Source organism: Anomaloglossus baeobatrachus, chromosome 8 (genome assembly GCF_048569485.1).
Source record: "Anomaloglossus baeobatrachus isolate aAnoBae1 chromosome 8, aAnoBae1.hap1, whole genome shotgun sequence".
NCBI classification, from domain to species: domain Eukaryota; kingdom Metazoa; phylum Chordata; class Amphibia; order Anura; family Aromobatidae; genus Anomaloglossus; species Anomaloglossus baeobatrachus.
In genome coordinates, this window is record NC_134360.1 from 25,506,903 (window position 1) to 25,519,352 (window position 12,450).

At 42.5% G+C, this 12,450-nt stretch overlaps 1 protein-coding gene across 9 annotated transcripts in view; it reads right to left on the minus strand.

Annotated features, from left to right (window-relative positions):
* MAGI1 (membrane associated guanylate kinase, WW and PDZ domain containing 1) overlaps positions 1 to 12,450 on the minus strand; it is a 713,270-nt gene that overhangs the window by 17,163 nt on the left and 683,657 nt on the right. For all 9 annotated transcript variants that reach the window (XM_075321385.1, XM_075321383.1, XM_075321384.1 and 6 more), the window contains 3 exons: positions 4,530 to 4,620; positions 4,363 to 4,423; positions 1,347 to 1,493 (listed from right to left, as the gene is read on the minus strand). In XM_075321385.1, the coding sequence (XP_075177500.1) occupies positions 1,347 to 1,493; positions 4,363 to 4,423; positions 4,530 to 4,620 (299 nt within the window). The remainder of the gene's footprint in view (positions 1 to 1,346; positions 1,494 to 4,362; positions 4,424 to 4,529; positions 4,621 to 12,450) is intronic.

The following is a 12,450-nucleotide window of genomic DNA, read 5'->3' on the forward strand; positions in this document are numbered from 1 at the left end:
TCAGGGACCGGGCAGGATCAAAAATGCGGAATTACAAAAAGTAAACAGAGTGGCTGGAACCTTAACGGACTGCAGACCTAATCCTGACACACAACTAGAAGTAGCCGTGGGATGAGCCTACAATGACCTAGTCATCTCGACACAGCCGGGTAACTAAATAAATATTCTTACAGATAGAAATATCAGAAAAGCTAATCTGGGTCGGAGCAATCCCCAAAGATATAGATAGCCCCCCACATGTAAAGACTACAGTGATATAGGAAAACACAATACAAAGCCAGAAAGGACAGATTCAGCAAAGGTGAGGCCTAAATTATCTTTATAGGAAAGGATAGGAAAGAGCACTGTCTGCAGCTGTAAAAACCCTAATAAATACCAGCACACCTGATATGGAAAGACCCTGAGCCCACATAGGCTCTCCCCCACTATATCAGCACTCTGATGTTACTGGGACCCAAAAACACTAATATAGATGAGAGAGTGAATTTAATACCAAGCATAACAAACAGAATACCTTGCAGAATCATGGAGCTATGTATACAGACACTCCCAGCAGGGAAGGATCCAATTCCACCAAGAACTCCACACAGGCAAAATAGGAATCAAGCATTAGTATCAAAACAGAAAAAACACCAAGAAAGTGGAAACAATAAACAGAGGTACAAAGACCAACTTATCTAAGAGGAGTTCTGGTAGAGAAAAGGGCTGGTTTTAGAATATCCTTAGCACACAGGAAATCCATTGAGCACCGGCAAGTAACAGGAGAAAACTACTCAGTTATATAGGCCCAATCTGAAAGGCCTGATTGCCAGTCCTCCACAGGTGTCTGGCTCTCATTCCACAAGTCAACTGCACCGCCAGCACTGACCACAAGAGGGATCCCAAAACTGGAAAATGTATTCACAACAGCATCCCTCATCAAGCTCTGTACTGTTGTTCACCTGCAATGATTGTTTTAACACCAGGAGATTATCATTGCTCAGAGTACAGCAGCATGTGTCTGGTAGTCCTACACATCCCCTCCTGTGATAAGCAGCTCACAGTCTATAGACATGGTACATACAGAGTCTAATGCAGGGGAGACTAGCTTTCTTAGCTATAATCTAAAAAAAACCCTCATTTTATCATAATCGCTGCACCCAGTAATCTAAGTGACACATCATTGGATTCAGGATCTCTTTGCCTACATCATGCAGCTCCCCGATAAGGTAGCAAAAAACTGCTGACAGAATCCCTTTAATTTGGATTAGACATCACAAGTCAGAGAATAAAAAATAAGGTTGGAGAATTGCTTTAAATGTTAAATTTTAGATGGAATGGGAGTATAAATGTAAATGTGTACACACCCTCATCTTCCCACATCGCTCCGCTGGTCCATCCTCTGCAAGACGCAGAACATAAAGGTCCATGTTATACTCCCGGCCTCCTCGTAGGCTGAACCCAAATCCTTTTGCTCCTCGGTCAAGTTCTACTGCGTAGAAGTCTTGATCTGGCTGTAAAAATATAAAAAAGGGAACGAAATGATTAGCAGGTTATACGTTATATATATCAAGGTGGCTCAGTGGTTAATATTGTTATTTTGCACCATCACTGCTGAGATGTGGGAGATTGTATAGATGGGGGCAGCACTGAGAGATGGGAGGGGAGAGCAGTGAATATGCAGTTTGTATTTGCAAATGCTTGATTAGTTACTATGTCACACTGAATTCTATGGAGCTTACAACAAGATAACAGGATAAGAAAGAGCAATAAAACTTACTGATCCTGAAAGTTCTCCTTAAGCCCTATTTTAAAGATTCCATTAGTATTGTACTAGAAAATCACCTGACAGATTCCCTTTAAAAGGAAAATTTCGTAATAGGTTATATAGTCATTCTTACATGGATTTTTTCAAAGTAATTACACTAGCCTCATCAGGTCTTAGAGATCTAGTTAATAAAATATGTGGGTTGTATTGTGAAATCTGGTGACAGATCCGCTTTGATTTGTTTCACTCCAGGACAAATCACTTTTTTGTGTAAATTGCAAGTGTAATATGTATTTGGGAGCATTGACTATAAGGTTATGTTCACAAGTTGCTTTTTTTGGTGAATGAAACTAACTTTATTTAAACATGGACTGTAGACAAATGACACCAAAAGCACTTTTTGGAAGTAGCTTTTTTTAATCTCAAGACAGCAAGTTTTGCTGCAGCAAAAAAAGCAACATGTGAGCATACCCTAAAACAGATTGCAGGTCTTTAGCGCTGTACAGAAATGGGGTAGTTTCTTTGTCTTTCGACTTCTCAGAGATGGACTTTCAGTTTAGGGAACATTAGCCAATGGCAGGCACAATGCATGCTTGGAAATCAGAGAAAGGCAGTTCCAGCACTCAAAGTGCTGGCAGAATGCTAATGAAATGGATCATTTAACAATAGTGAATGGCAATTTACAAAGAATCTAGAAAGTTTGTGGACATATTAGACTTATATGTGGACAAAAGATAAAAACGGATTTAGCCTGCTGGGGATGACGGTGGAGAATTGTGCTTGAAATTAATTCTACAATGTAAACCTGGACCGTTTTTTCGGTTACGTTGCCTTCCGACATATTTCAGCTCTATTTCCATGCCAGTTCGAGTTACCCCTTTAAGACACATTATCAGGTGCATTATTTAATACCCGCAGCGTTGAAACGGTCTGATAAGGTAATTAGAGCGGCAGTTTGATACAATACCGTCCCTTTATACACCGCTATCGGTTTATATCAGCGGTAAGAATATTTTGCAGCCTGGATACAAGTGTAATATCTGTCACATCCGGTTTTGTTGGATGCTCATTTAGGTGAGTTACGGCCCTTTATCCGCTGCTTGGATTAGGCGAGCGTCGCATCAACACAATATCTGTCTCTCCAAACCTGATGAATGAGCTATGAAAAATTCCATAACCAAACAGTTTTGGGGGAAAATCTACTCCGTGCCCGATGTACTGTGAGCTGCTGAAACACATTTCCAATTACTTTCTTTGTTGCTAAAGGGTAAGGATTATCAGGACGCGGCGAGCGAAAAAGAGAGGAAAATCAAAGCGGCTCGGAACGTTTCTGCAGCTCGTGTTATACTTTAGATTATTTCTAGCCCTCCCTATAAGTTCACCATTCATTTCGGGCAGAGTCGCCCGATTCTGGCCGGCAGATCCAATTAGGTCCGTCTAAAATCCGTTCGAATAAAAAGCATCCCCACTGCCATTTATTATCCCCCTCAGACCCCAAAAAATACTGACTTACTGCTGCCCTGCTACACGCCCTAATGGGTGTTTCGCCAGTTGCATCCTCAGGGGGTGAGGAAAATAATACAGCTATCCTTTTACTTAAATAATGCAAATCAAAGCTCACAAATTTTCAGATTCAACATTTACATTTTTCCTAAGGTTCATACCCCAATGGGCATTTCGCTAGTTGCTTTGTCAGGGGGTGAGGAGAAGAATTCAGCCCTCATTTTGCTTAATTAATGTAAATCAACCCCCCCTAAAATTTTCAAATTCAGCATTTACATTTTTTCCAAGATACACACCCTAATGGGCATTTTGCTAATTGCTTCCAAGATACACACCCCAAAGGGGCATTTTCCTTGCTCAGGGGGTTAGGAAAATAATTCAGCAATCACTTTGCTTAATTAATACTAATCAACGCCCCCAAATTTTCAGATTCAACATTCACATTTTTTCCAAGGTACACACCCTAATGGGCGTTTTGCTAGTTGCTTCCTCAGGGGGTGAGAAAAAGAACTCAGCCATCATTTTGCTTAATTAATGCAAATCAATATTCCCAAATTTTCAGTTTAAACATTTACATTTTTTCCTAGGTATGCACCCCAATAGGCATTTCGCTAGTTGCTTCCTTTGGCGGCGAGGAAAACAATACAGCTACAAGGTTGCTGAATTAATGCAGATCAAACTTCCCAAATTTTCTGATTCAACATTTACATTCCCAATGGGCGTTTCGCTAGTTGCTTCCTCAGGGGGTGAGAAAAAGAACTCAGCCATCATTTTGCTGAATTAATGCAGATCAAACCTCCCAAAATTTCAGATTCAACATTTACATTTTTCCAAGGTACACACCCCAATGGGCGTTTCGCTAGTTGCTTACTCAGGGGGTGAGGAAAACAATACAGCTATCATTTTGCGGAATTAATGCCAATAAAACCTCCCAAATTTTCAGATTCAACATTTACATTCCCAATGAGCGTTTCGCTAGTTGCTTCCTCAGGGGGTGAGGAAGAGAATTCAGCCATCATTTTGCTTAATAAATGCAAACCAAGCCCCCCAAATTTTTGGATTCAACATTTACAAATTTTGCAAGGTAAAAAGTTTTTAAAAAGTTTTCTTACCTGTGTGGCGGGTGGAGTTTTAAACTCAAACTGCGGCTCTTGCTTTGGTTTGGCGTTGTTCCTATAGTTTGAAAAGACAAAAAAGAACAAAAACAAAACATTGTAACCTGGCAGCGAATAAACCCGTCATCCTCTGCGGAGAATAGGAATTTTTGACAACGTCTTACTTTGTTTCCTGGGCTATTGTCTGAGGCGTGTGCGTGGTCGTAATTGTGGCGATCTTTTCGGCGTTGGTCAATAATGAAGCGTTAGAGGATTCTGCAAGAATGAAAGATGTTTCAGGGTCACCATTAATGCAGGAAGGATGCTGCATAGATTTATTTAATAATGTTCTGTAAGTGCTGTAATTATGCAGCTTATTTTGCATAATGCGCCTATTAGCGATCTGGAAAAGGGGAAATCTCGCCAATTTTTTTATTTTTATTTGATTCAAGGATTGAACAACTGCAAAAAAAAACCCCCAAAAAAAAAAACCGAACAAGTCCTTTGTTATGTCAGTTGTCTACATTTAATCTAATATTCTAATGCAATTAATACCCATCCATACACTTTACAGGCGGCCATTCTATTTTTCAATACAATATTAAAGGGGAGGTCACATAGAACAACCCTGTCCATAATCCTTCATATATTAGTCCGAGCCAAGATCCACTGCAGAGAGACTATTTCTTTATGGAAGACTGATCTTGTAGAGATGAGTAAAATGATTTGATGTAAACTGAATTTGTGCCGAATTTTAAGGAATGTTCCCAACCAGGTAAATTTGAACAATTGGCTATTTGCTTGATGGTAATCTCCTACATACTGTATTTTTCATTTTATAAGACGCGCCGGATTATAAGACGCACCACAAATTTAGAGATAAAAGAGGTAAAAAAGAAAAAAAAAAAAATTTGGGGTCCGTCTTATACTCCGTTGTTGTCTTACCGAAGGTGGGGGGCGGCAGCAGTGGTGAAGCGGAGTCACAGGAGGCAGAGGCGGTGCTGGTGGGGGCTGTGCTGGCACTGGAAGCGGTTGGATGTGTGGAGCAGGCCGGTGCGGCGGGTGTCCCAGATTCTTTGTCGGCGATGCGGGCTTCAAAGAAAGGTCGTCCGGAGCGGCACGTGCGCAGATTGAGCTCTCAGTTCAACGACAAGCTCTTGAGGCGAGAGCTCCATCTGTGCATGCGCTGACTCTGGGCACCATCATTTGAAGCCAGAGCATCTGGGACACCCGCCGCTCCGCCCTGCTCCACACAGCCACCGCAGCCCGCACAGACATCCAGCCAGCCGGCCGGCCGCGCAGGCACACTACAATACTTTGATCTCCCCTGCAGATCAAAGTGCGCCTGCGCAGGACCTCAATGCCGGCGAGTATGGATGACGTAGGATGTGTCATACATGCGTCACAGGAAGGAGGACAAATATGGCCGAAAGAGGAGGCGCTGATACCGGAGAATAGAGACACCCATCTGAACCGTCTGCATCGCACCTTAGGTGAGTATTATAAAGTGTTTTTTACGTTCTACACAGCGGCCTGGACTCTTATATACAGTATGTTAGAATGCTGTATATAAGAGCCCAGTGGTGGTGGCCGCAGCTTATAGGCCCCAAATATGGTGACAGGTTCCTTTTAATGAAGCTATGCAACTCTACAAGGGACTAATTCCAGCCGGCAGCAGTACCAAGAACAGCTAACTGGTGGGGGTACCACACCCGGCACCTCTACCGACCCGAGTGATGATCTATCCTAAGGATAAAGTGATACATGTTTAAGTCCCAGGTGCTCAAAAAGGGTTAGATACAGTCCCAAGAGACCTCAGAGGGTCACACACTTTTTGGAAATAGTACACATTTTGCAGTACTCGCGATTTTCGGTGAATCAATTCGTAGTACATTGACTTTTGGGGGAAAAAAATCAGCTAAGCCGGCAAATTCAAGTGTCAAAAGATTCACTCATCGCTAATATCGTAGTTCTCCAATAATATAAATAGGCGCCGTGCAATACCACATTCCTCCAGCAGTGGCCACTGCAGAATAAATGAACGGCCACTCGCGGCCTTTTTGGTGATAACAGCTGATCATTAGGACTTTAGCCGCTGAATCTTTAGCGAGTCCTTGAAGTTGTTGGAAGCCGCCATTGGAGCTACTATGGGGTCCGTCAAAAAGCTCAGGTGGCCCCCTCTCATACCTTAAGATAGTAAACTTTCGCTGGATTTCCCCTTCAAAAAATTCCATATCGCTTTTTTTTCTCCAATTTTCGTCTTGAATTGTTTATTTTTTTTTTTGTAATTTTTTTTGTATCATTGCCTGACATGACAAATAGTTCTAATTGCCCCAGTATCTACATGACCATACGTTACCGCAAATGAGTCCACCGGAGCCTATTATATTATGCATTTCCTATTTTCTGCAGAATTTTTACTGCACGCATCAACAATTTGTTAGCGGAAAGTACAAAAAGGCAAAGTGCATTAGACATATTTTGTAATTTGCATGATCTGCCGTGAAAAGGCCCGAAGATATTTTATCTATTAAACAAGATGAGGGTCATTACGCAGGACCATCTAATGTATCCTATTTAAAGCATTACGTGAGTAACCGGCTCCATAAAAAATAGGATCCGCTCCTCCCCGATACATCGCTCTCCTATAATTAAGTTGTAGAATATCCTTTAAAACAGGAAAATACTAATCCAAAAGGGCAATGACGCAGTAATAGGACTCTCGTCTCCAGCTCCTATATCCACCGAGGCCGAAATAGAAATATTCCATGGTCTGTTATTCCGTTATTGAGCTATAAATACAAAAATGATAAATCTATCCGCATAAATCTATATATATGGAAAGGGGTGACTTCAGGAGACGACCCCCTTTAGAGAAATTATATTATAAAGTAGTTCATTATAGCTTATTTTAGAATTAAAAGGTTTTGTCTGGTCTAAATACAAAAAATTCAAAGGAAATTTGGGGATGAAAAAAATTAAAGCCGTAATACAAGGAGGACAAACTATGGTCATTTAGTACATGGACAATCAGGAAACACATCCAATCACTCTGCCAACACCAACTCATAAATATTTCCCGGATTCGTGCATTCCTTAACCAAGAATTTGCAAAAAAACACTAGAGCATGCCCTCATCATCTCTCACCTGGACTACTGCAACCTCCTGCTCTGTGGCCTCCCGTCTAACACTCTTATTCCCCTCCAATCTATCCTAAACTCTGCCGCCCGATTAATCGATCTCTCCCCTCGCTATTTCTCGGCCTCCCATCTCTACCAATCTCTTCACTGGCTTCCATTGCACAAAGACTCCATTTCAAAGCCCTAACCATGACATACAAAGCCATCCACAACCTGTCTCCTCCATACATCTGTGACTTAGTTTCCCGGTACTTACCTGCACGTAACCTCAGATCCTCACAAGATCTCCTTCTCTCGTTTTCTCTTTTCTCCTCTTCCCACAATCGCGTAAAATATTTCTTCTGCACCCCTCCCCCCATACTCTGGAACGCTCTGCCCCAGACTCTTTCTTACGGTGCAAACCTTCAAAAGGAACCTTAAGACCCACCTCTTCCGACACGCCTACAATCTACAGAATTCATCAGTCTACTATACCGCTGCTTGACCATCTCTACCCTCAACTACTGTATCCTCACCCATCCCCCTCAGTCCACTCTACCGCCCCACAACCAGCTCTAGTCTCACCTATTGTATCCTCATCCATCCCCCCTCAGTCCACTATAGCGCTGCATGACCATCTCCACCCTAACCTACTGAATCCTCCCCCATCCCCCTTACTCCACTATGCCACTGCATGACCATCTCCACCCTCACCCATCCTCCTCAGCCCACCATACCGCCGCACAATCAGCTTTGTCCTCACCTACTGTATCCTCACCCATCCCCTCTAGACTGTGAGCCCTCGGAGCAGGGTCTTGTACTTGTCTATGTTTTCCCCTTTTCATTTGTAAAGTGCCATGGAATAAATGGCGCTATAATAAATAATAATAATAATAATAATGTAATTCCTTTTTTCACCTGCGGAGGCACTGCAGAGAAATGAAATACAAGTTGCCAGTCGGTGTACAGACAGTCAGTCAGTCCATTTTCTAACATAATGGATGATACAACCTGTTTAAAAATAAGTGCCCCTTGGGACCACATTTTTGGGACCCATTATCTGTCCCCTTAAGACAACTGTGTCGGTTTATTTACTAAATACTGGCCACAATAAACTCCATTCAGGGTCAGACTTTTGAATCCCTTTACTTGACCCCCATTAGGGTAATTGTTACTGTCTAGGGACAGTACTAGCCACAATAAGTCCCCTTTAGGATCAGATTTTTGGGTCCCATTAGCAGCCCCTTTGGGGCAATTGTGTCTGCCTATGGACTAAGTACTAGTCACCATAAGTCCCCTTTGGGATCATATTTTTGGGTCCTTAGCTGCCCCCTTTAGAGCAATTATGTTTGCCTATAACCTTAGTACTACCAGAATAAGTCCCCTTTAGGATCAGATTTTTGGGTGCCTTTAGCTGTCCCCTTTGGGGCAATTGTGTCTGCCTATGGGCTTAACATTAGCCATAACAAGCGTCCTTTAGGATTAGATGTTGGGACTCTTTAGCTACCCCCTTTAGGGCAATTGTGTCTGCCTATGGACTAAGTACTAGCCACAACAAGTGCCCTTTAGGATCAGATTTTGTGGACCCTTTAGCTGCCCCCTTTAGCACAATTGTGTCTGCCTATTGGCTCAATACTATCTAAAATAAGATCTGTTTTGGATCAGATTTTTGGGTCTCTTTAGTTGCCCCCTTTAGGGCAATTGTGTCTGCCTATGGACTAAGTACTAGCCACAATGAATGCCCTTTAGGATCAGATTTTTGGTACCCTTTAGCTGACCCCTTTAGGGCAATTGTGTCACCCTATGGACTAAGTACTAGCCACGAGAAGTGCCCTTTAGGATCAGATTTTTGGGTCCCTTTAGCTGCCCCTATAGGGAAATTGTGTCTGACTAAGTACTAACCACAATAAGTCCCCTTTAGGATCAGATTTTTGGGTCCTTAGCTGCTCCCTATAGGGCAATTGTGTCTGCCTATGGACTAAGTACTAGCCACAAGAAGTGCCCTATAGGATCAGATTTTTGGGTCCCTTTAGTTGCCCCCTTTAGGGCAATTGTGTCTGCCTATAGAGTGAGTACTAGCCATAATATGCGCCCTTTAGGATCAGATTTTTTGGTCCCTTTAGCTGCCCCTATAGGGAAATTGTGTCTGCCTATGGACTAAGTACTAACCATAGTAAGTCCCCTTTAGGATCAGATTTTTGGGTCCTTAGCTGCCCCCTATAGGCAATTGTGTCTGCCTATGGACTAAGTACTAGCCACAAGAAGTGCCCTTTAGGATCAGATTTTATGGGGACCTTTTAGTAGCCTCCTTAAAGTACCCCAGTACACCTGTGGACTAAGTACTAACTAAAATAAGATCCATTTCGGATCAGATTTTTGGGTCCCCTTAGCTGCCCCCTTTAGGTAACTGCCTATGGACTAAGCACTTGCCACAGTCCATGGGACAGAGGTTTATTCAATTTTTTGGGGATTATAAAGGGGGCACTTTTTTTGAACAGTCACTTTCCCAATATGATTTTTGAATCAATCCTATACACAAAATAGAAGGTATAAAAAACAAAACAATACAAAGCAAAACGGAACAAAACAAAAAAACATACGGTTCTAAAAAGAACCGAAACATCGCTAAAAGCCACTACTTAGCCATTTCTGCATGTTCAATAGTCTTTTCTTCAGCCATTTTTTCATAGAAAACTTTTTCTATTGCCACGAGAAAACTAATATTTTTATCAGTCACTCTTTTTACTAATGTACGGCTTCCACTCGGCTGAGATGTAAAAAGCTTCTATAGGCTTTAAAAGAATAAAAGGAAAAATATATATATATTTTTTTTTTTTCCCATGGATATAAAGAAAAAAATATAATAAAAAAAAGATAAAAAAGCAAATATATAAATAAATAAATAAAAAAAAAAGGAATGAAAGAAAAATGAAAAGCTCTTAATATAGAAAAGCAGAACAATTCAGAACATCGTGTGTTGCTGGGAACTGGTGAAGGTTACTTAATAATTGCGCTACACAAATACTATAATTTGGCCTAGATTTCATCCCGACTGCGGTAAATGAATGGTAATTCAGTCCTTTCACCGTCGTCTATTTCAGAATTGACACTTGTGTCTGATATTAAAAGTAATAACATAGCTAATTAACTATTAACCCGGATTATGGATGCTCTAATGAGCGCCTCTATCCGAACTGCCTGAATGTCATAAGTGAGTGGTCTCTTCTCCGTCCCCCTAGCCCTGATCTTACTTATTACATGGCCCGGTAATGACAAAAATAATAATTTTTAATGAAATCAGCTTTACTAGGATCAAGAAATGTCTCGAATGTCAATATCTTATGTACTATGGGAAAAAGAAAACTCAAAAACATTCTAAAAAGTATTAGATTTTTGTTATGTTCCTCCGGCAGGGATGCTGACTTACTCACCGCCCCGGCCTGGTCCCGTTCTCCCCTGCTGCCGCGTGGCCCTCCATGTGCTCTGCTGCCTCCTTCCCCTCCCGGGCCCTGCACATGCCGCACAGGGTTCCCGGGAGTGCACCTAAGACGCGTGCGCGCACACCGGCCCTCCTCTTAAAGGACTGACATGTCATTTCACTGTGTATTTAAGGTACTCTCCCATTAGGGGAGGTGCCTGCGCAACACATTCAGTTAGTCAGTATCCCAGTCTGCTAGCTAGCTGTCAGGTGACATTATCCCTTTGTTCGTCACCTGAGTCTGCCTTCCCATACCTGCCTATCCCTGCCGCGCCCACCATTCCTGTCTGTACCCGCCTGTTCAGCCTGCCTCAGTCATCCCACCTATACCAGAGTCCGTCACCTGTCTTGGGGGGTCAGCTGCCACACTCCCAGTCACTGTCCTAGGAGTGATACTTTGCCTCGGACTCGCAGTAAGCACTTTGTCAAGCCCCTTGCACTAAAGGGTAACCCTGGTTTCCCCCTGTGGTCCAGTGGGTTCACTAACCACGCTCGCTGCACCTACACTGGCCGCAAACGTTACACCAGTGTTTTTAATAATGGGGAGAATGTAGACTCAGTGTAACAAAACATCCAAGAACGGTTCAGCAATTCTAAGAACCACATCATTGAATTCAGAGTCTATTTTGTCAGAACAGCTGCTCCCAGTAATCTAAGTGATACATTATTGGATTCAGGGTCTCTTGTCAGATCGGCTACACCCAGCAATCTAAGTGACATCATTGGATTCAGGGTCTCTTGTCAAAATAGCTGCACCCAGTAATCTAAGTGATACATCATTGGATTCAGGATGTCTTTGCCTACATCATGCTGCTCTCAGATGAGATAGCAAAAATTTGCTGACAGATTCCCTTTAAGGCCAGAGTCACACTTGCGAGTGACTCCCGTGTAATATGTGCGAGTCTCGCATTGCATCACCTGACACTGCCTGCTACTCTCGAGGCAGGAGCATCTCAGCTGCATAGAAATACATGCAGCTGATCCGCTCCTGTCTGGAGAGTGTGCAGCCGTGCCAGGTGATGCAATGCGAGACTTGCGCATATTACACGTGAGTCACTCGCAAGTGTGACTCTGGCCTAAGAAGAAGTCTGAATACTGGACAACAATTTTAAAGTTTAAATTTCATCGTATACTATTTTACTTTTTTGGGTAATGCATTGAGATTGACGGTTTGACTATGGCATGTTCTCAATGCCAACCACTTTGACTATAGAAAACCCCCCCACCTTTTTAGATAATTAAGCCCGTCTCAATGTGAGGCGTACTCATATTAGACACAGTACTGGACAGACCTCTCAGGAACCTGATAGTAGACACTCTGACTAATTAGCGTTTCACCAGAGCGAGTAAAAGAGACGAGGCCAGCAGCCCATGAATTAGAGAATATGTGACCTCTGTACCGGAGACTGTCGAGTCTAGTACAGCTAACAATTATTTCTACCAGCTCCTATTATGTAGAGTATCATCCTAAGTATATCACTAATGGATGAAGACTACTACACCAAACA